The sequence below is a fragment of the Oncorhynchus nerka genome, linkage group LG27, assembly GCF_034236695.1.
Source record: "Oncorhynchus nerka isolate Pitt River linkage group LG27, Oner_Uvic_2.0, whole genome shotgun sequence".
Taxonomy (NCBI): Eukaryota; Metazoa; Chordata; class Actinopteri; order Salmoniformes; family Salmonidae; genus Oncorhynchus; species Oncorhynchus nerka.
The window spans coordinates 3,179,906-3,204,362 of NC_088422.1; the positions used below are offsets into that span (position 1 = coordinate 3,179,906).

The 24,457-nt window shown below is 46.3% G+C and overlaps 1 protein-coding gene across 2 annotated transcripts in view; it reads left to right on the forward strand.

The window, feature by feature from the left end:
* Window positions 1–24,457, forward strand: part of pdzd2 (PDZ domain containing 2) — a 185,262-nt gene that overhangs the window by 54,678 nt on the left and 106,127 nt on the right. For both annotated transcript variants that reach the window (XM_065011331.1, XM_065011332.1), the window contains exon 3: window positions 14,245–14,390. In XM_065011331.1, the coding sequence (XP_064867403.1) occupies window positions 14,245–14,390 (146 nt within the window). The remainder of the gene's footprint in view (window positions 1–14,244; window positions 14,391–24,457) is intronic.

Consider the following 24,457-nt stretch of genomic DNA (forward strand, 5'->3'; position numbering starts at 1 on the left):
TGCCTCCTCAACCCTCCTCTCCTCCCTTTCTGCATCCTTTGACTCTCTATGTCCCCTATCCTCCAGGCCGGCTCGGTCCTCCCCTCCCGCCTCCGTGGCTCGACGACTCATTGCGAGCTCACAGAACAGGGCTCCGGGCAGCCGAGCGGAAATGGAGGAAAACCCCGCCTCCCTGCGGACCTGGCATCCTTTCACTCCCTCCTCTCTACATTTTCCTCTTCTGTCTCTGCTGCTAAAGCCACTTTCTACCACTCTAAATTCCAAGCATCTGCCTCTAACCCTAGGAAGCTCTTTGCCACCTTCTCCTCCCTCCTGAATCCTCCTCCCCCCTCCTCCCTCTCTGCAGATGACTTCGTCAACCATTTTGAAAAGAAGGTCGACGACATCCGATCCTCGCTTGCTAAGTCAAACGACACCGCTGGTTCTGCTCACACTGCCCTACCCTGTGCTCTGACCTCTTTCTCCCTCTCTCTCCAGATGAAATCTCGCGTCTTGTGACGGCCGGCCGCCCAACAACCTGCCCGCTGACCCTATCCCCTCCTCTCTTCTCCAGACCATTTCCGGAGACCTTCTCCTTACCTCACCTCGCTCATCAACTCATCCCTGACCGCTGGCTACATCCCTTCCGTCTTCAAGAGAGCGAGAGTTGCACCCCTTCTGAAAAAACCTACACTCGATCCCTCCGATGTCAACAACTACAGACCAGTATCCCTTCTTTCTTTTCTCTCCAAAACTCTTGAACGTGCCGTCCTTGGCCAGCTCTCCCGCTATCTCTCTCAGAATGACCTTCTTGATCCAAATCAGTCAGGTTTCAAGACTAGTCATTCAACTGAGACTGCTCTTCTCTGTATCACGGAGGCGCTCCGCACTGCTAAAGCTAACTCTCTCTCCTCTGCTCTCATCCTTCTAGACCTATCGGCTGCCTTCGATACTGTGAACCATCAGATCCTCCTCTCCACCCTCTCAGAGTTGGGCATCTCCGGCGCGGCCCACGCTTGATTGCGTCCTACCTGACAGGTCGCTCCTACCAGGTGGCGTGGCGAGAATCTGTCTCCTCACCACGCGCTCTCACCACTGGCGTCCGCCAGGGCTCTGTTCTAGGCCCTCTCCTATTCTCGCTATACACCAAGTCACTTGGCTCTGTCATAACCTCACATGGTCTCTCCTATCATTGCTATGCAGACGACACACAATTAATCTTCTCTTTCCCCTTCTGATGACCAGGTGGCGAATCGCATCTCTGCATGTCTGGCAGACATATCAGTGTGGATGACGGATCACCACCTCAAGCTGAACCTCGGCAAGACGGAGCTGCTCTTCCTCCCGGGAAGGACTGCCCGTTCCATGATCTCGCCATCACGGTTGACAACTCCATTGTGTCCTCCTCCCAGAGCGCTAAGAACCTTGGCGTGATCCTGGACAACACCCTGTCGTTCTCAACTAACATCAAGGCGGTGGCCCGTTCCTGTAGGTTCATGCTCTACAACATCCGCAGAGTACGACCCTGCCTCACACAGGAAGCGGCGCAGGTCCTAATCCAGGCACTTGTCATCTCCCGTCTGGATTACTGCAACTCGCTGTTGGCTGGGCTCCCTGCCTGTGCCATTAAACCCCTACAACTCATCCAGAACGCCGCAGCCCGTCTGGTGTTCAACCTTCCCAAGTTCTCTCACGTCACCCCGCTCCTCCGCTCCCTCCACTGGCTTCCAGTTGAAGCTCGCATCCGCTACAAGACCATGGTGCTTGCCTACGGAGCTGTGAGGGGAACGGCACCTCAGTACCTCCAGGCTCTGATCAGGCCCTACACCCAAACAAGGGCACTGCGTTCATCCACCTCTGGCCTGCTCGCCTCCCTACCACTGAGGAAGTACAGTTCCCGCTCAGCCCAGTCAAAACTGTTCGCTGCTCTGGCCCCCCAATGGTGGAACAAACTCCCTCACGACGCCAGGACAGCGGAGTCAATCACCACCTTTCGGAGACACCTGAAACCCCACCTCTTTAAGGAATACCTAGGATAAAGTCATCCTTCTCACCCCCCCCCCCCCCCCCCCCCCCCCTTAAAAGATTTAGATGCACTATTGTAAAGTGGCTGTTCCACTGGATGTCATAAGGTGAAAGCACCAATTTGTAAGTCGCTCTGGATAAGAGCGTCTGCTAAATGACTTAAATGTAATGTAAATGTAGTGGAAGGCTCCACGAAACATTTGACCCAAGGTAAACAATTTAAAGATAATGCTACCAAATACTACACATTCTTAAAATAAAGTGGTGATCCTAACTGACCTAAAACAGGGAATTTTTTACTAGGATTAAATGTCAGGAATTGTGACAAACAATTACATGTACATCCATCACTCCATTATCTCTGCACGTTGTTTTTTATTTATTTATCCGTTATTTTACCAGGTAAGTTGACTGAGAACACGTTCTCCTTTGTAAACTGGGGATTATTATGGTACTGGAACTTACCCTGTAAATAGTCACCTTCCCCCTACACATATCTACCTCCTATAGTATGGTATTAACTGACCCTGTATATAGTATGGTATTAACTGACCCTGTATATAGTATGGTATTAACTGACCCTGTATATAGTATGGTATTAACTGACCCTGTATATAGTATGGTATTAACTGACCCTGTATATAGTATGGTATTAACTGACCCTGTATATAGTATGGTATTAACCTGACCCTGTATATAGTATGGTACTAACTGACCCTGTATATAGTATGGTATTAACTGACCCTGTATATAGTATGGTATTAACTGACCCTGTATATAGTATGGTATTAACTGACCCTGTATATAGTATGGTATTAACTGACCCTGTATATAGTATGGTATTAACTGACCCTGTATATAGTATGGTATTAACCTGACCCTGTATATAGTATGGTATTAACTGACCCTGTATATAGTATGGTATTAACTGACCCTGTATATAGTATGGTATTAACTGACCCTGTATATAGTATGGTATTAACTGACCCTGTATATAGTATGGTATTAACCTGACCCTGTATATAGTATGGTATTAACTGACCCTGTATATAGTATGGTATTAACTGACCCTGTATATAGTATGGTATTAACTGACCCTGTATATAGTATGGTATTAACTGACCCTGTATATAGTATGGTATTAACTGACCCTGTATATAGTATGGTATTAACTGACCCTGTATATAGTATTAACTGACCCTGTATATAGTATGGTATTAACCTGACCCTGTATATAGTATGGTATTAACCTGACCCTGTATACAGTATGGTATTAACCTGACCCTGTATATAGTGTGGTATTAACTGACCCTGTATATAGTATGGTATTAACCTGACCCTGTATATAGTATGGTATTAACCTGACCCTGTATATAGTATGGTATTAACTGACCCTGTATATAGTATGGTATTAACTGACCCTGTATATAGTATGGTACTAACTGACCCTGTATATAGTATGGTACTAACTGACCCTGTATATAGTATGGTATTAACTGACCCTGTATATAGTATTAACTGACCCTGTATATAGTATGGTATTAACTGACCCTGTATATAGTATGGTATTAACTGACCCTGTATATAGTATGGTATTAACTGACCCTGTATATAGTATGGTATTAACTGACCCTGTATATCGTATGGTATTAACCTGACCCTGTATATAGTATGGTATTAACTGACCCTGTATATAGTATGGTACTAACTGACCCTGTATATAGTATGGTATTAACTGACCCTGTATATAGTATGGTATTAACTGACCCTGTATATAGTATGGTATTAACCTGACCCTGTATATAGTATGGTATTAACTGACCCTGTATACAGTATGGTATTAACTGACCCTGTATATAGTATTAACTGACCCTGTATATAGTATGGTATTAACTGACCCTGTATATAGTATGGTATTAACTGACCCTGTATATAGTATGGTATTAACTGACCCTGTATACAGTATGGTATTAACCTGACCCTGTATATAGTATGGTATTAACTGACCCTGTATATAGTATGGTATTAACTGACCCTGTATATAGTATGGTACTAACTGACCCTGTATATAGTATGGTATTAACAGACCCTGTATATAGTATGGTATTAACTGACCCTGTATATAGTATGGTATTAACTGACCCTGTATATAGTATGGTATTAACTGACCCTGTATATAGTATGGTATTAACTGACCCTGTATATAGTATGGTATTAACTGACCCTGTATATAGTATGGTATTAACTGACCCTGTATATAGTATGGTATTAACTGACCCTGTATATCGTATGGTATTAACTGACCCTGTATATAGTATGGTACTAACTGACCCTGTATATAGTATGGTATTAACCTGACCCTGTATATAGTATTAACTGACCCTGTATATAGTATGGTATTAACTGACCCTGTATATAGTATGGTATTAACTGACCCTGTATATAGTATTAACTGACCCTGTATATAGTATGGTACTAACTGACCCTGTATATAGTATGGTATTAACTGACCCTGTATATAGTATGGTATTAACTGACCCTGTATATAGTATGGTATTAACTGACCCTGTATATAGTACGGTATTAACTGACCCTGTATATAGTATGGTATTAACTGACATTGCGACACTGCGCTACACTCCGCAGCATTCAGCCAATCAGAGGGGGTTAGGCTGCTCAGCATTTAGCCAATCAGAGGGGGTTAGGTTGCCTTGAAGCCCTGACAGGCCTGGCTAGTTTAGAGATTGAAGCCAAGGCATTATGCAAAATGGATGGGTCACTTCCAGACATGAATGAGCCCAAGCTGAGGAGACAAACGGTAGTAGTGAATGACGTGAGAAAGTCTGTTGTTCATAGAGTCCTGTCTTCCTTCTGAATGGGGATGACGTTAGCCGCATGTTGACTGAGCTTTTCTTCAGAAATACTGTAATCCTGCCAACAAACTCTCCCGTGTACACCCATGACTCATCCACAGTGACTAACCTCACCACAGAACCACAGACAAAGTGGATCAATGCTAAGCAAATACACACAACAGCACGCTACTGTTAACTCTGACTACTGTTTACTGTTAACTCTGACTACTGTTAACTCTGACTACTGTTAACTCTGACTACTGTTAACTCTAACTACTGTTAACTCTGACTACTGTTTACTGTTAACTCTGACTACTGTTAACTCTGACTACTGTTTACTGTTAACTCTGACTACTGTTAACTCTGACTACTGTTTACTGTTAACTCTGACTACTGTTAACTCTGACTACTGTTAACTCTGACTACTGTTAACTCTGACTACTGTTAACTCTAACAACTGTTAACTCTGACTACTGTTAACTCTGACTACTGTTAACTCTGACTACTGTTAACTCTAACAACTGTTAACTCTGACTACTGTTAACCCTGACTACTGATAACTCTAACTACTGTTAACTCTGACTACTGTTAACTCTAACTACTGTTAACTCTGACTACTGTTAACTCTAACTACTGTTAACTCTGACTACTGTTTACTGTTAACTCTAACTACTGTTAACTCTGACTACTGTTAACTCTGACTACTGTTAACTCTAACAACTGTTAACTCTAACTACTGTTAACTCTGACTACTGTTAACTCTAACTACTGTTAACTCTGACTACTGTTAACTCTAACTACTGTTAACTCTGACTACTGTTTACTGTTAACTCTAACTACTGTTAACTCTGACTACTGTTAACTCTGACTACTGTTAACTCTAACAACTGTTAACTCTGACTACTGTTAACTCTGACTACTGATAACTCTAACTACTGTTAACTCTGACTACTGTTAACTCGAATTACTGTTAACTGACTACTGTTAACTCTGACTACTGTTAACTCTAACTACAGTTAACTCTGACTAATGTTAACTCTGACTACTGTTAACTGACTACTGTTATCTCTGACTACTGTTAACTCTGACTACTGTTTACTGTTAACTCTAACTACTGTTAACTCTGACTACTGTTAACTGACTACTGTTAACTCTGACTACTGTTAACTCTGACTACTGTTAACTCTAACTACTGTTAACTCTGACTACTGTTTACTGTTAACTCTGACTACTGTTAACTCTGACTACTGTTTACTGTTAACTCTGACTACTGTTAACTCTGACTACTGTTTACTGTTAACTCTGACTACTGTTAACTCTGACTACTGTTAACTCTGACTACTGTTAACTCTAACAACTGTTAACTCTGACTACTGTTAACTCTGACTACTGTTAACTCTGACTACTGTTAACTCTAACAACTGTTAACTCTGACTACTGTTAACCCTGACTACTGATAACTCTAACTACTGTTAACTCTGACTACTGTTAACTCTAACTACTGTTAACTCTGACTACTGTTAACTCTAACTACTGTTAACTCTGACTACTGTTTACTGTTAACTCTAACTACTGTTAACTCTGACTACTGTTAACTCTGACTACTGTTAACTCTAACAACTGTTAACTCTAACTACTGTTAACTCTGACTACTGTTAACTCTAACTACTGTTAACTCTGACTACTGTTAACTCTAACTACTGTTAACTCTGACTACTGTTTACTGTTAACTCTAACTACTGTTAACTCTGACTACTGTTAACTCTGACTACTGTTAACTCTAACAACTGTTAACTCTGACTACTGTTAACTCTGACTACTGATAACTCTAACTACTGTTAACTCTGACTACTGTTAACTCGAATTACTGTTAACTGACTACTGTTAACTCTGACTACTGTTAACTCTAACTACAGTTAACTCTGACTAATGTTAACTCTGACTACTGTTAACTGACTACTGTTAACTCTGACTACTGTTAACTCTGACTACTGTTTACTGTTAACTCTAACTACTGTTAACTCTGACTACTGTTAACTGACTACTGTTAACTCTGACTACTGTTAATTCTGACTACTGTTTACTGTTAACTCTAACTACTGTTAACTCTGACTACTGTTTACTGTTAACTCTGACTACTGTTAACTCTGACTACTGTTAACTCTAACTACTGTTAACTCTAACTACTGTTAACTCTGACTACTGTTAACTCTAACTACTCTTAACTCTGACTACTGTTAACCCTGACTACTGTTAACCCTGACTACTGATAACTCTAACTACTGTTAACTCTGACTACTATTAACTCTAACTACTGTTAACTCTGACTACTGTTAACTCTGACTACTGTTAACTCTGACTGCTAGAGTACTTACTAGAGAATACTGTAGTAAACTGTAAAGTACTACAGTAAATACTACAGTATTTTCCACAAAGAAACACTGTCATAAATACTACAAAAATATCCCCAAAAACACTGCAGTCTGCAAAAATACTACATTTTTTTGTAACTATAGTAAATACTACGGTAATGTCCGCAAAAACACTACACTTTTTTAACTATAGAAAAACAGTATTTAAATTGCATACACCTTGCCCATTCTCCTCCCCCATATAGAGATTGGTACCACCCGTAAGTGAGAAACCTACATGCCAAGTACACACTATACATTATGCTCTATACAGGTGTCACGCCTTGGTCTTAGTATTTTGTGTTTTCTTTAGTTATTTGGTCAGGCCAGGGTGTGACATGGGTTTATTGTGTTGTCGTATTGGGGTTTTAGTAGGCATTGGGATTGTGGCTGAGTAAGGGGTGTCTAGCATAGGCTATGGCTGCCTGAGGCGGTTCTCAATCAGAGTCAGGTGATTCTCGTTGTCTCTGATTGGGAACCATATTTAGGTAGCCTGGGTTTCACTGTGTGTTTCGTGGGTGATTGTTCCTGTCTCTGTGTTAGTTATTTCACCAGATAGGGCTGTATAGGTTTTCACGGTTCCGTTTGTTGTTTTTGCATTGTTTGTGTTATTAAACATGTATCGAACCAAACCACTCTGCATTTTGGTCCGACTCGCCTTCGACGGAAGAAAGCCGTTACAACAGGTTATAGAAAAGAACTCAAGCTCTGTATGTTCTGTTCAGACCCCAGACCTACAGCTTATGGAAAATGTACTTTTTGTTGTTGTCGTATTTCTCCAGTAGGTTTCCTGAAGGCGAACGCCTCTACGTCAAAGATAATAAAACAAAAGCGCTATTATTGAATACTACAGTAATATACGCAAAAACACAACAGTATATACCTTCAGTTTTCTTTTACCCCAGTATTTATACTATATACTATAGAGTAAACTACAATAAAGTCTCCAAAAAAATACTACAGTAAAAACTATAATATTCCAACCATAGTACACACTATAGCATATGTTTCGTGTGAGATACACCTGAAAGACGTGTATACAAGATAACAGTGTTTCTGGTTGATCCAGTGTGTTCTATAAGACTGTCTGAGGAGTTCAAGAGAGATGGGAAGCGTGGAAACGGGGGAAAAGTAACACAGCGTGGGAACTCACGGAGATGTGACTGACTGTGACATGTCGGAAGGGCCGTGTTGAATGTCAGCTATGCCGATGCACTGCGACTCCACCCAGTGTCAGATGGTCTGTTTGTTTTGGTTTTTGTCTCTACAAATAATTAAGAAAGTTGCACACTCTTGTCTCCTTGTTGTTGCTACGTTTCGGCTGAAGAGCTTTCATCAGGGTGAGTTATTCTGTCTCTCACACTGTTAGCTCAATACCATTCATGACTAATGGCTGTAGTTGGTGTCAGGCTCTTCCACCGTTGGTCTAAAAGCCATTCAGGATTGCCGTTTTGATGTTGTTTGAATTAAAGAGCGGGGTTCAACAGCTAGTACTAAGAGAGAGAGGAGAGGACTAACTGTTGGGTTAGGGTTGGGAGAGGAGAGGACTTGCTGTTGGGTTAGTGTTGGGAGTGGAGAGGACTAGCTGTTGGGTTAGGGTTGGGAGAGGAAAGGAAAGGACTCACCGTTGGTAAAGGGTTAGGGTTGGGAGAGGACTAGCTGTTGGATAAGGGTTAGGGTTGGGAGAGGAGAGAACTAACCATTGGGTTAGGGTTGGGAGAGGAGAGGACTAGCTGTTGGGTTAGGGTTGGGAGAGGAAAGGAAAGGAAAGGACTCACCGTTGGTAAAGGGTTAGGGTTGGGAGAGGAGAGGACTAGCTGTTGGATAAGGGTTAGGGTTGGGAGAGGAGAGGACTTGCTGTTGGGTTAGGGTTGGGAGAGGAGAGGACTAGCTGTTGGGTTAGGGATGGGAGAGGAGAGGACTAGCTGTTGGGTTAGGGTTGGGAGGTGAAATGAAAGGACTAGCCATTGGTAAAGGGTTAGGGTTGGGAGGTGTAAGGAGAGGACTAGCCCAGACAAGTGTGTCCTTGACTGACTCACTGTCCTCAGGCACTTCCCTACCTACCTGTCATCACTCACAACACACAACATCTTCAGACAGGACAGGACAGGCCAGTGACTTGGTAATACTCACGCTCTCAGAGTGTCTGTTTGTGTCTTACTCACTACTCACACACTCAGGGTTCTTCTCTTTACTAAACTTTACTAGACTGTTTGTTTTTCTCAGAGCAAAACCGTTAACAGAAATGGGAACAGCTAAAGGGAATCTGCAACGGGTTTTAATCTTTCTCATTGTCCAACAAGCTTTCTCTACCCTTAACCCAGTGTCCAACAAGCTTTCTCTACCCTTAACCCAGTGTCCAACAAGCTTTCTCTACCCTTAACCCAGTGTCCAACAAGCTTTCTCTACCCTTAACCCAGTGTCCAACAAGCTTTCTCTACCCTTAACCCAGTGTCCAACAAGCTTTCTCTACCCTTAACCCAGTGTCCAACAAGCTTTCTCTACCCTTAACCCAGTGTCCAACAAGCTTTCTCTACCCTTAACCTTGTTCTGAACACCTCCAAAACAAAGGTCATGTTGATTGGTAAGAATAATGCCCCTCTCTCCACAGGTGTGATTACTACCTCTGAGGGTTTAGAGCTTGAGGTAGTCACCTCATACAAGTACTTGGGAGTATGGCTAGACGGTCCACGGTCCTTCTCTCAGCACATATCAAAGCTGCAGGCTAAAGTTAAATCTAGATTTGGTTTCCTCTATCGTAATCGCTCCTCTTTCACCCCAGTTTCCAAACTAACCCTGATTCAGATGACCATCCAACCCATGCTAGATTACGGGGACATAATTTATAGATCGGCAGGTAAGGGTGCTGTCGAGCGGCTAGATGTTCTTTACCATTTGGCCATCATATTTTCCACCAATGCTCCTTATAGGACACATCACTGCACTCTATACTCCTCTGTAAACTGGTCATCTCTGTATATCCATCCATGAGGCTTATTTATAAAACCCCTCTTAGGCCTCAGTCCCCCCTATCTGAGATATCATCCTCTACATACAACACCCGTTCTGCCAGTCACATTGACGGTTACATGCCAAACATTAAGAACACCTTCCTAATAATGAGTTGCCCCCTCACTTCGTCGGGGCGTGGGACTTTACAGGATGTCTAAAGCTTTCCACAGGATGTCTAAAGCTTTCCACAGGATGTCTAAAGCTTTCCACAGGGTGTCTAAAGCTTTCCACAGGATGTCTAAAGCTTTCCACAGGGTGTCTAAAGCTTTCCATAGGGATGTCTAAAGCTTTCCACAGGATGTCTAAAGCTTTCCACAGGGTGTCTAAAGCTTTCCACAGGGGTGTCTAAAGCTTTCCACAGGATGTCTAAAGCTTTCCACAGGGGTGTCTAAAGCTTTCCACAGAGGTGTCTAAAGCTTTCCACAGGGTGTCTAAAGCTTTCCACAGAGTGTCTAAAGCTTTCCACAGGGTGTCTAAAGCTTTCCACAGGGGTGTCTAAAGCTTTCCACAGGATGTCTAAAGCTTTCCACAGGGGTGTCTAAAGCTTTCCACAGGGTGTCTAAAGCTTTCCACAGGGTGTCTAAAGCTTTCCACAGGGTGTCTAAAGCTTTCCACAGAGTGTCTAAAGCTTTCCACAGGGGTGTCTAAAGCTTTCCACAGGGATGTCTAAAGCTTTCCACAGGGATGCTGGCCCGTGTTGACTCCAATGCTTCCCACAGTTGTGTCCAGTTGGCTGGATGTTTTTTGGGTGGTGGACTATTCTTGATACACACGGGAAACTGTTGAGCGTGACAAACCCAGCAGCGTTGCAGTTCTTGACTCACTCAAACTGGTGCGCTTGACACCTACTACCATACCTTGTTCAAAGACACTTAAATATTATGTCTTGCCCATTCACCATCTGCATGGCACACATACACTATTGTCTCAAGGCTTAAATATCCTTCTTTAACCCTGTCTCCTCCCCTTCATCTACAATGATTGAAGTGGATTTAACAAGTGACATCAATAAGGGATCATAGCCTTCACCTGGATTCACCTGGTCAGTCTATGTCATGTAAAGGGCAGGTGTTCCTAATGATTTGTCCACTCAGTGTACACCGACCTGTCCTTGTAGCTATTGGTGTGAACTTGGTGTGGTATATTCCCCACACATCTTTACCATAGGGGTAATTCCATGGTAATCACCCCTGTGCCGTCATTCTGTTACCACACTGTGCATCTGCATTGTTCTTCAAGTACAATTTTCTGTGGAATCTTCCTTGTGTGTAGAGTTTGTTTAACATTGTGCTTTTTGTTTGGCTTATGTTATCTAATGTGTCAAATCTAATCTAACACTAACAATGTCTCCAGCAGCACATCTAATCTAACACTCCCCAATCGTCTCCAGCAGCACATCTAATCTAACACTCCCCAACGCCTCCAGCAGCACATCTAATCTAACACTCCCCAACGTCTCCAGCAGCACATCTAATCTAACACTCCCCAATCGTCTCCAGCAGCACATCTAATCTAACACTCCCCAACGCCTCCAGCAGCACATCTAATCTAACACTCCCCAACGCCTCCAGCAGCACATCTAATCTAACACTCCCCAACGCCTCCAGCAGCACATCTAATCTAACACTCCCCAACGCCTCCAGCAGCACATCTAATCTAACACTCCCCAACGCCTCCAGCAGCACATCTAATCTAACACTCCCCAACGTCTCCAGCAGCACATCTAATCTAACACTCCCATCGCCTCCAGCAGCACATCTAATCTAACACTCCCAATGTCTCCAGCAGCACATCTAATCTAACAATCCCCAACGCCTCCAGCAGTACATCTAATCTAACACTCCCCATCGCCTCCAGCAGCACATCTAATCTAACACTCCCAACGCCTCCAGCAGCACATCTAATCTAACACTCCCCAACGCCTCCAGCAGCACATCTAATCTAACAATCCCCATCGCCTCCAGCAGCACATCTAATCTAACAATCCCCATCGCCTCCAGCAGCACATCTAATCTAACACTCCCCAACGCCTCCAGCAGCACATCTAATCTAACACTCCCCATCGCCTCCAGCAGTACATCTAATCTAACACTCCCCATGTCTCCAGCAGCACATCTAATCTAACACTCCCCATGTCTCCAGCAGCACATCTAATCTAACACTCCCCAACGTCTCCAGCAGCACATCTAATCTAACAATCCCAATGTCTCCAGCAGCACATCTAATCTAACACTCCCCAACGTCTCCAGCAGCACATCTAATCTAACACTCCCATCGCCTCCAGCAGCACATCTAATCTAACACTCCCATCGCCTCCAGCAGCACATCTAATCTAACACTCCCAATGCCTCCAGCAGCACATCTAATCTAACACTCCCCAACGTCTCCAGCAGCACATCTAATCTAACACTCCCAACGCCTCCAGCAGCACATCTAATCTAACACTCCCCAACGCCTCCAGCAGCACATCTAATCTAACACTCCCATCGCCTCCAGCAGCACATCTAATCTAACACTCCCAACGCCTCCAGCATCACATCTAATCTAACACTCCCAACGCCTCCAGCAGCACATTGATCTGACTGCTGGTACACCTCTATCTAACTTGGTAATCATAAAACAATAATCTACTTGAGCTAGAAACATGAAACATGGAGGCTGGAAGAGTCTGAATTCCACTATCTAAACCACTTCCTTGTGTTCTTGTGATATCGAGAGCTTTGGACTGTAAGCTTGTATCTGCAAAAAGATGTTTCTGAGATAATGGCCTTTAATATTCCCGAACCGTCATTCGTTTGAATGGTGTCTGATCCCTCATTGGTTTGACTGGTGTCTGATCCCTCATTGGTATGAATGGTGTCTGATCTCTCATTGGTTTGACTGGTGTCTGATCCCTCATTGGTTTGAATGGTGTCTGATCCCTCATTGGTATGAATGGTGTCTGATCCCTCATTGGTTTGACTGGTGTCTGATCCCTCATTGGTTTGAATGGTGTCTGATCTCTCATTGGTTTGACTGGTGTCTGATCCCTCATTGGTTTGAATGGTGTCTGATCCCTCATTGGTTTGAATGGTGTCTGATCCCTCATTGGTTTGAATGGTGTCTGAACCCTCATTGGTTTGAATGGTGTCTGAACCCTCATTGGTTTGACTGGTGTCTGATCCCTCATTGGTATGAATGGTGTCTGATCTCTCATTGGTTTGACTGGTGTCTGATCCCTCATTGGTTTGAATGGTGTCTGATCTCTCATTGGTTTGAATGGTGTCTGATCCCTCATTGGTTTGAATGGTGTCTGATCCCTCATTGGTATGAATGGTGTCTGATCCCTCATTGGTTTGACTGGTGTCTGATCCCTCATTGGTTTGAATGGTGTCTGATCTCTCATTGGTTTGACTGGTGTCTGATCCCTCATTGGTATGAATGGTGTCTGATCCCTCATTGGTATGAATGGTGTCTGATCTCTCATTGGTTTGAATGGTGTCTGATCCATCATTGGTTTGAATGGTGTCTGATTCGCTCATTGGTATGAATGGTGTCTGATCCCTCATTGGTTTGCATGGTGTCTGATCCCTCATTGGTTTGAATGGTGTCTGATCCCTCATTGGTTTGAATGGTGTCTGATCCCTCATTGGTATGAATGGTGTCTGTGTCCTCCAGCCCAGAGAGGCCAGTCGTATCAACCATGACCCTAACCCTGTGTCTTGTCTGTGACCTCCAGCCCAGAGAGGCCAGTCGTATCAACCATGACCCTACCCCTGTGTCTTGTCTGTGACCTCCAGCCCAGAGAGGCCAGTCGTATCAACCATGACCCTAACCCTGTGTCTTGTCTGTGACCTCCAGCCTAGAGAGGCCAGTCGTATCAACCATGACCCTAACCCTGTGTCTTGTCTGTGACCTCCAGCCCAGGGAGGCCGGTCGTACCAACCATGACCCTAACCCTGTGTCTTGTCTGTGACCTCCAGCCCAGAGAGGGGAGTCATATCTGGAAGATGCACATGGTGAAAGGTCAGGAGGGTCTGGGGATCCAGATTACGGGAGGACGAGGGTCCAAGCGCTCCCCGCACGGCATCATAATAGCGCACGTAGAGGAGGGAGGCCCCACACAGAGGTAAGATATAAACACACACACACACACACACACATATACACACACACACATGGACGCACACACACACACACGCAAGCACACACACACATATACACACACACATGGACGCACACACACACACACACACACGCACGCACACACACACATATACACACACACATGGACACGCACGCACACACACATATACACACACGCACGCACACACACACATGTATACACACATACAGGCATACACACTTAACACACACAAAAGCGAAAGGAAACATAAATACCACCAGTACCTGTGTGTGTTCCTGTGTGAGTTCCTGTGTGTGTGTGTTCCTGTGTGTTCCTGTGTGTGTGTGTGTGTGTGTGTGTGTGTGTGTGTGTCTGTGTGTGACCACGTCCACTTTAGGGACACACAGCTGATCTGCTGTGTGAATAGGGAGAATATCAATGCAAACTGTATTATATTAGACTTGAAGTCTTCAAGAGGTTGATGTTCATGAGTAAATATCTTTCAGAAGGAGATCTTTCCCATCAGCCAGTTACAAAACAATTATACACACAGTCACAATTTGATTTCCATTCTGCAGCCCTAATACCAGCAGCATACCACCCTGCATCTCACCCTCCAGCAGCCCTAATACCAGCAGCATACCCCCCTGCATCTCACCCTCCAGCAGCCCTAATACCAGCAGCATACCCCCCTGCATCTCACTCTCCAGCAGCCCTAATACCAGCAGCATACCACCCTGCATCTCACCCTCCAGCAGCCCTAATACCAGCAGCATACCCCCCTGCATCTCACCCTCCAGCAGCCCTAATACCAGCAGCATACCACCCTGCATCTCACCCTCCAGCAGCTCTAATACCAGCAGCATACCATACCACTGCTGGCTTGCTTCTGAAGCTAAGCAGGGTTGGACCTGGTCAGTCCCTGGATGGGAGACCAGATGCTACTGGAAGTGGTGTTGGAGGGACAGTAGGAGGCACTCTTTTTCCTCTGGTATAAAAAATATCCAAATTCCCCAGGGCAGTGATTGGGGACATTTCCCTGTGTAGGGTGCGGTCTTTCGGACGGGATGTTAAACGGGTGTCCTGACTCTCTGAGGTCATTAAAGGTCCCATGGCACTTATCGTAAGAGTAGGGGTGTTAACCCCGGTGTCCTGACTCTCTGAGGTCATTACATTTACATTTACATTTAAGTCATTTAGCAGATGCTCTTATCCAGAGCGACTTACAAATTGGTGCATTCACCTTATGACATCCAGTGGAACAGCCACTTTACAATAGTGCATCTAAATCTTTTAAGGGGGGTGAGAAGGATTACTTTATCCTATCCTAGGTATTCCTTAAAGAGGTGGGGTTTCAGGTGTCTCCGGAAGGTGGTGATTGACTCCGCTGTCCTGGCGTCGTGAGGGAGTTTGTTCCACCATTGGGGGGCCAGAGCAGCGAACATTTTTGACTGGGCTGAGCGGGAACTGTACTTCCTCAGTGGTAGGGAGGCGAGCAGGCCAGAGGTGGATGAACGCAGTGCCCTTGTTTGGGTGTAGGGCCTGATCAGAGCCTGGAGGTACTGAGGTGCCGTTCCCCTCACAGCTCCGTAGGCAAGCACCATGGTCTTGTAGCGGATGCGAGCTTCAACTGGAAGCCAGTGGAGAGAGCGGAGGAGCGGGGTGACGTGAGAGAACTTGGGAAGGTTGAACACCAGACGGGCTGCGGCGTTCTGGATGAGTTGTAGGGGTTTAATGGCACAGGCAGGGAGCCCAGCCAACAGCGAGTTGCAGTAATCCAGATGGGAGATGACAAGTGCCTGGATTAGGACCTGCGCCGCTTCCTGTGTGAGGCAGGGTCGTACTCTGGATGTTGTAGAGCATGAACCTACAGGAACGGGCCACCGCCTTGATGTTAGTTGAGAACGACAGGGTGTTGTCCAGGATCACGCCAAGGTTCTTAGCGCTCTGGGAGGAGGACACAATGGAGTTGTCAACCGTGATGGCGAGATCATGGAACGGGCAGTCCTTCCCCGGGAGGAAGAGCAGCTCCGTCTTGCCGAGGTTCAGCTTGAGGTGGTGATCCGTCATCCACACTGATATGTCTGCCAGACATGCAGAGATGCGATTCGCCACCTGGTCATCAGAAGGGGGAAAGGAGAAGATTAATTGTGTGTCGTCTGCATAGCAATGATAGGAGAGACCATGTGAGGTTATGACAGAGCCAAGTGACTTGGTGTATAGCGAGAATAGGAGAGGGCCTAGAACAGAGCCCTGGGGGACACCAGTGGTGAGAGCACGTGGTGAGGAGACAGATTCTCGCCACGCCACCTGGTAGGAGCGACCTGTCAGGTAGGACGCAATCCAAGCGTGGGCCGCGCCGGAGATGCCCAACTCGGAGAGGGTGGAGAGGAGGATCTGATGGTTCACAGTATCGAAGGCAGCCGATAGGTCTAGAAGGATGAGAGCAGAGGAGAGAGAGTTAGCTTTAGCAGTGCGGAGCGCCTCCGTGATACAGAGAAGAGCAGTCCCATGGCACTTATGGTAGGGGTGTTAACCCCGGTGTCCTGACTCTCTGAGGTCATTAAAGATCCCATGGCACTTATCGTAGGGGTGTTAACCCCGGTGTCCTGACTCTCTGAGGTCATGAAAGATCCCATGGCGCTTATCGTAAGAGTAGGGGTGTTAACCCCGGTGTCCTGACTCTCTGAGGTCATCAAAGATCCCATGGCACTTATCGTAGGGGTGTTAACCCTGGTGTCCTGACTCTCTGAGGTCATTAAAGGTCCCATGGTACTTATCGTAAGAGTAGGGGTGTTAACCCCGGTGTCCTGACTCTCTGAGGTCATTAAAGATCCCATGGCACTTATCGTAAGAGTAGGGGTGTTAACCCCGGTGTCCTGACTCTCTGAGGTCATTAAAGATCCCATGGCACTTATCGTAAGAGTAGGGGTGTTAACCCTGGTGTCTTGACTAATTTCCCAATCTGGCCCTCAAACCATCACGGTCACCTAATAATCCCCAGTTTAGTATTGGCTCATTCATCCCCCTCCTCTCCCCTGTAACTATTCCCCAGGTCGTTGCTGTAAATGAGAACGTGTTCTCAGTCAACTTACCTGGTAAAATAAAAATCTAAAAAAATATTGGCTTTATTATGTACAGTACATATTGGACACACCTACTCATTCAATGGTTTTTCTTTATTTGTGCTATTTTCTACATTGTAGAATAATAGTGAAGATATCAACACTATTGAATAACACATATGGAATCATGTAGTAACCAAAAAAGTGTTTAAAAAAATCTCAATATATTTTATATTTGACATTTTCCAAAATAGCCATCCTTTGCCTTGATGAAAGCTTTGAAAACTATTGGCATTCTCTCAACCAACTCCATGGGGTAGTCACCTGGAATGCATTTCAATTAACAGGTATGCCTTGTTAATTTGTGGAATTTCTTTCCTTCTTAATGCGTTTGAGCCAGTCAGTTGTGTTGTGACAAGGTAGGGGTGGTATACAGAAGATAGCCCTATTTGGTAAAAAAACCTAGTCCATATTATGGCAAGAACAGCTCAAATAAGCAAAGAGAAACGACAGTCCATTATTGCTTTAAGACATGAAGGTCAGTCAATAGGGAAAATGTCAAGGACTTTGAAAGTTTCGCAAAAACCATCAAGCGCTATGATGAAACTGGCTCTCATGAGGACCGCCACAGGAAAGGAAGACCCAGAGTTACCTCTGCTGCAGAGGATAACTTCATTAGAGTTAACTGGCTCTCATGAGGACCGCCACAGGAAAGGAAGCCCCAGAGGATAAGTTCATTGGATTTAGCAGCCTCAGAAATTGCAGCCCAAATAAATGCTTCACAGAGTTCAAGTAACAGACACATATCAATATCAACGGTTCAGAGGAGACTGTGTGAATCAGGCCTTCATGTTCGAATTGCTGCAAAGAAACCACTAATAAAGGACACCGATAAGAAGAAGAGACTGGCTTGGGCCAAGAAATACGAGCAATGGACATTAGACAGGTGAAAATCTGTCCTTTGGTCTGATGAGTCCAAATTTGCGATTTTTTGGTTCCAACCGCCGTGTCTTTGTGAGACGCAGAGTAGGTGAACGGATGATCTCCGCCTGTGTATTTCGCACCGTGAAGCATGGAGGAAGAGGTGTGATGGTTCTTTGCTGGTGACACTGTCTGCGATTTGTTTAGAATTCAAGGCACTACTTAACCAGCATGACTACCACAGCATTCTGCAGCGATACACCATCCCATCTGGTTTGTGCTTAGTGGGACTATCATTTGTTTTTCAACAGGACAATGACCCAACACACCTCCAGGCGGTGTAAGGGCCATCTGACCAAGAAGGAGAGTGATGGATTGCTGCATCAGGTGACCAGACGTTATTCTATAACTTGTACGCTGAGAGTCAGGAAGCAAGTTCAGTGACATTTAATATTAAATAACACAAGGAACAAAACAAGTAACACGAGTAGCGTACAGACATGAAACACTGGAACAGAAACAATAACGCCTGGGGAAGGAACCAGGACTGACAGATACAGGGGAGGTAATCATGCAGGTGATTGAGTTCAGCTGAGTTTTTTAAAATTGCGCGTAATGATGGTGACAGGTGTGCGTAATAATGAGCAGTCTGACGACCTCGAGCGCTGGAGAAGAGGAGTATATGTGTCAATAAAAAAATATATTTAAAATGTAGAATGTACAATGTAGAAAATAGTAACAATAAAGAAAAACACTTGAATGGTGTTATAAAACTTTTGACTGGTACTGGGTGGGTGTGTTTGTTTCTGTGTGTGTTTCTTGTATTTTCCTCTGGTTGTTTGGTGGAGATGTCTGTAGCAGACTGTTCGTGGTCTGTAGCAGACTGTTCGTGGTCTGTTCCTGACTGTTCGTGGTCTGTTCCTGACTGTCCGTGGTCTGTAGCAGACTGTTCGTGGTCTGTAGCAGACTGTTCGTGGTCTGTTCCTGACTGTTTGTGGTCTGTTCCTGACTGTCCGTGGTCTGTAGCAGACTGTTCGTGGTCTGTAGCAGACTGTTTGTGGTCTGTTCCTGACTGTTCGTGATCTGTAGCAGACTGTTTGTGGTCTGTTCCTGACTGTTCGCTGTCTGTTCCTGACTGTTCGTGGTCTGTTCCTGACTGTTCGTGGTCTGTTCCTGACTGTTTGTGGTCTGTTCCTGACTGTTCGTGGTCCGTAGCAGACTGTTCGTGGTCTGTTCCTGACTGTCCGTGGTCTGTAGCAGACTGTTCGTGGTCTGTTCCTGACTGTTCGTGGTCTGTTCCTGACTGTTCGTGGTCTGTTCCTGACTGTTTGTGGTCTGTTCCTGACTGTTCGTGGTCTGTAGCAGACTGTTCGTGGTCTGTTCCTGACTGTTCGTGGTCTGTTCCTGACTGTCCGTGGTCTGTTCCTGACTGTTCGTGGTCTGTTCCTGACTGTTCGTGGTCTGTTCCTGACTGTTCGTGGTCTGTTCCTGACTGTTCGTGGTCTGTAGCAGACTGTTCGTGGTCTGTTCCTGACTGTTCGTGGTCTGTTCCTGAATGTTCGTGGTCTGTTCCTGACTGTTTGTGGTCTGTTCCTGACTGTTCGTGGTCTGTAGCAGACTGTTCGTGGTCTGTTCCTGACTGTTCGTGGTCTGTTCCTGACTGTCCGTGGTCTGTAGCAGACTGTTCGTGGTCTGTTCCTGACTGTTCGTGGTCTGTTCCTGACTGTTCGTGGTCTGTTCCTGACTGTTCACTGTCTGTTCCTGACTGTTCGTGGTCTGTTCCTGAATGTTCGTGGTCTGTTCCTGACTGTTCGTGGTCTGTTCATGACTGTTCGTGGTCTGTTCCTGACTGTTTGTGGTCTGTTCCTGACTGTTCGTGGTCTGTAGCAGACTGTTCGTGGTCTGTTCCTGACTGTTCGTGGTCTGTAGCAGACTGTTCGTGGTCTGTTCCTGACTGTTCGCTGTCTGTTCCTGACTGTTCGTGGTCTGTTCCTGACTGTTCGTGGTCTGTTCCTGACTGTTCGTGGTCTGTTCCTGACTGTTCGTGGTCTGTAGCAGACTGTTCGTGGTCTGTTCCAGACTGTTCGTGGTCTGTTCCTGACTGTCCGTGGTCTGTAGCAGACTGTTCGTGGTCTGTTCCTGACTGTTCGTGGTCTGTTCCTGACTGTTCGTGGTCTGTTCCTGACTGTTCGTGGTCTGTTCCTGACTGTTCGTGGTCTGTTCCTGACTGTTCGTGGTCTGTTCCTGAATGTTCGTGGTCTGTTCCTGACTGTTTGTGGTCTGTTCCTGACTGTTCGTGGTCTGTAGCAGACTGTTCGTGGTCTGTTCCTGACTGTTCGTGGTCTGTTCCTGACTGTCCGTGGTCTGTAGCAGACTGTTCGTGGTCTGTTCCTGACTGTTCGTGGTCTGTTCCTGACTGTTCGTGGTCTGTTCCTGACTGTTCACTGTCTGTTCCTGACTGTTCGTGGTCTGTTCCTGAATGTTCGTGGTCTGTTCCTGACTGTTCGTGGTCTGTTCATGACTGTTCGTGGTCTGTTCCTGACTGTTTGTGGTCTGTTCCTGACTGTTCGTGGTCTGTAGCAGACTGTTCGTGGTCTGTTCCTGACTGTTCGTGGTCTGTAGCAGACTGTTCGTGGTCTGTTCCTGACTGTTCGCTGTCTGTTCCTGACTGTTCGTGGTCTGTTCCTGACTGTTCGTGGTCTGTTCCTGACTGTTCGTGGTCTGTTCCTGACTGTTCGTGGTCTGTAGCAGACTGTTCGTGGTCTGTTCCAGACTGTTCGTGGTCTGTTCCTGACTGTTCGTGGTCTGTAGCAGACTGTTCGTGGTCTGTTCCTGACTGTTCGTGGTCTGTTCCTGACTGTTCGTGGTCTGTTCCTGACTGTTTGTGGTCTGTTCCTGACTGTTCGTGGTCTGTAGCAGACTGTTCGTGGTCTGTTCCTGACTGTTCGTGGTCTGTTCCTGACTGTTCGTGGTCTGTTCCTGACTGTTCGTGGTCTGTTCCTGACTGTTTGTGGTCTGTTCCTGACTGTTCGTGGTCTGTAGCAGACTGTTCGTGGTCTGTTCCTGACTGTTCGTGGTCTGTTCCTGACTGTCCGTGGTCTGTAGCAGACTGTTCGTGGTCTGTTCCTGACTGTTCGTGGTCTGTTCCTGACTGTTCGTGGTCTGTTCCTGACTGTTCGTGGTCTGTTCCTGACTGTTCGTGGTCTGTAGCAGACTGTTCGTGGTCTGTTCCTGACTGTTCGTGGTCTGTTCCTGAATGTTCGTGGTCTGTTGCTGACTGTTTGTGGTCTGTTCCTGACTGTTCGTGGTCTGTAGCAGACTGTTCGTGGTCTGTTCCTGACTGTTCGTGGTCTGTTCCTGACTGTCCGTGGTCTGTAGCAGACTGTTCGTGGTCTGTTCCTGACTGTTCGTGGTCTGTTCCTGACTGTTCGTGGTCTGTTCCTGACTGTTCGTGGTCTGTTCCTGACTGTTTGTGGTCTGTTCCTGACTGTTCGTGGTCTGTAGCAGACTGTTCGTGGTCTGTTCCTGACTGTTCGTGGTCTGTAGCAGACTGTTCGTGGTCTGTTCCTGACTGTTCGTGGTCTGTTCCTGACTGTCCGTGGTCTGTAGCAGACTGTTCGTGGTCTGTTCCTGAATGTTCGTGGTCTGTTCCTGACTGTTCGTGGTCTGTTCATGACTGTTCGTGGTCTGTTCCTGACTGTTTGTGGTCTGTTCCTGACTGTTCGTGGTCTGTAGCAGACTGTTCGTGGTCTGTTCCTGACTGTTCGTGGTCTGTAGCAGACTGTTCGTGGTCTGTTCCTGACTGTTCGCTGTCTGTTCCTGACTGTTCGTGGTCTGTTCCTGACTGTTCGTGGTCTGTTCCTGACTGTTCGTGGTCTGTTCCTGACTGTTCGTGGTCTGTAGCAGACTGTTCGTGGTCTGTTCCAGACTGTTCGTGGTCTGTTCCTGACTGTTCGTGGTCTGTAGCAGACTGTTCGTGGTCTGTTCCTGACTGTTCGTGGTCTGTAGCAGACTGTTCGTGGTCTGTTCCTGACTGTTCGTGGTCTGTTCCTGACTGTTCGCTGTCTGTTCCTGACTGTTCGCTGTCTGTTCCTGACTGTTCGCTGTCTGTTCCTGACTGTTCGTGGTCTGTTCCTGACTGTTCGCTGTCTGTTCCTGACTGTTCGCTGTCTGTTCCTGACTGTTCGTGGTCTGTTCCTGACTGTTCGCTGTCTGTTCCTGACTGTTCGCTGTCTGTTCCTGACTGTTCGTGGTCTGTTCCTGACTGTTCGTGGTCTGTTCCTGACTGTTCGTGGTCTGTTCCTGACTGTTCGTGGTCTGTTCCTGACTGTTCGTGGTCTGTTCCTGACTGTTTGTGGTCTGTTCCTGACTGTTCGTGGTCTGTTCCTGACTGTTCGTGGTCTGTAGCAGACTGTTCGTGGTCTGTTCCAGACTGTTCGTGGTCTGTTCCTGACTGTTCGTGGTCTGTAGCAGACTGTTCGTGGTCTGTTCCTGACTGTTCGTGGTCTGTTCCTGACTGTCCGTGGTCTGTAGCAGACTGTTCGTGGTCTGTTCCTGACTGTTCGTGGTCTGTAGCAGACTGTTCGTGGTCTGTTCCTGACTGTTCGCTGTCTGTTCCTGACTGTTCGTGGTCTGTTCCTGACTGTTCGTGGTCTGTTCCTGACTGTTCGTGGTCTGTTCCTGACTGTTCGTGGTCTGTAGCAGACTGTTCGTGGTCTGTTCCTGACTGTTCGTGGTCTGTTCCTGACTGTTCGTGGTCTGTAGCAGACTGTTCGTGGTCTGTTCCTGACTGTTCGTGGTCTGTTCCTGACTGTTCGCTGTCTGTTCCTGACTGTTCGCTGTCTGTTCCTGACTGTTCGCTGTCTGTTCCTGACTGTTCGTGGTCTGTTCCTGACTGTTCGCTGTCTGTTCCTGACTGTTCGCTGTCTGTTCCTGACTGTTCGTGGTCTGTTCCTGACTGTTCGCTGTCTGTTCCTGACTGTTCGCTGTCTGTTCCTGACTGTTCGTGGTCTGTTCCTGACTGTTCGTGGTTTGTTCCTGACTGTTCGTGGTCTGTAGCAGACTGTTCGTGGTCTGTTCCAGACTGTTCGTGGTCTGTAGCAGACTGTTCGTTGTCTGTTCCTGACTGTTCGTGGTCTGTTCCTGACTGTTCGTGGTCTGTAGCAGACTGTTCGTGGTCTGTAGCAGACTGTTCGTGGTCTGTTCCTGACTGTTCGTGGTCTGTTCCTGACTGTTCGTGGTCTGTTCCTGACTGTTCGTGGTCTGTTCCTGACTGTTCGTGGTCTGTTCCTGACTGTTCGTGGTCTGTTCCTGACTGTTTGTGGTCTGTTCCTGACTGTTCGTGGTCTGTTCCTGACTGTTCGTGGTCTGTAGCAGACTGTTCGTGGTCTGTTCCAGACTGTTCGTGGTCTGTTCCTGACTGTTCGTGGTCTGTAGCAGACTGTTCGTGGTCTGTTCCTGACTGTTCGTGGTCTGTTCCTGACTGTCCGTGGTCTGTAGCAGACTGTTCGTGGTCTGTTCCTGACTGTTCGTGGTCTGTTCCTGACTGTTCGTGGTCTGTTCCTGACTGTTCACTGTCTGTTCCTGACTGTTCGTGGTCTGTTCCTGAATGTTCGTGGTCTGTTCCTGACTGTTCGTGGTCTGTTCATGACTGTTCGTGGTCTGTTCCTGACTGTTTGTGGTCTGTTCCTGACTGTTCGTGGTCTGTAGCAGACTGTTCGTGGTCTGTTCCTGACTGTTCGTGGTCTGTAGCAGACTGTTCGTGGTCTGTTCCTGACTGTTCGCTGTCTGTTCCTGACTGTTCGTGGTCTGTTCCTGACTGTTCGTGGTCTGTTCCTGACTGTTCGTGGTCTGTTCCTGACTGTTCGTGGTCTGTAGCAGACTGTTCGTGGTCTGTTCCAGACTGTTCGTGGTCTGTTCCTGACTGTTCGTGGTCTGTAGCAGACTGTTCGTGGTCTGTTCCTGACTGTTCGTGGTCTGTTCCTGACTGTTCGTGGTCTGTTCCTGACTGTTTGTGGTCTGTTCCTGACTGTTCGTGGTCTGTAGCAGACTGTTCGTGGTCTGTTCCTGACTGTTCGTGGTCTG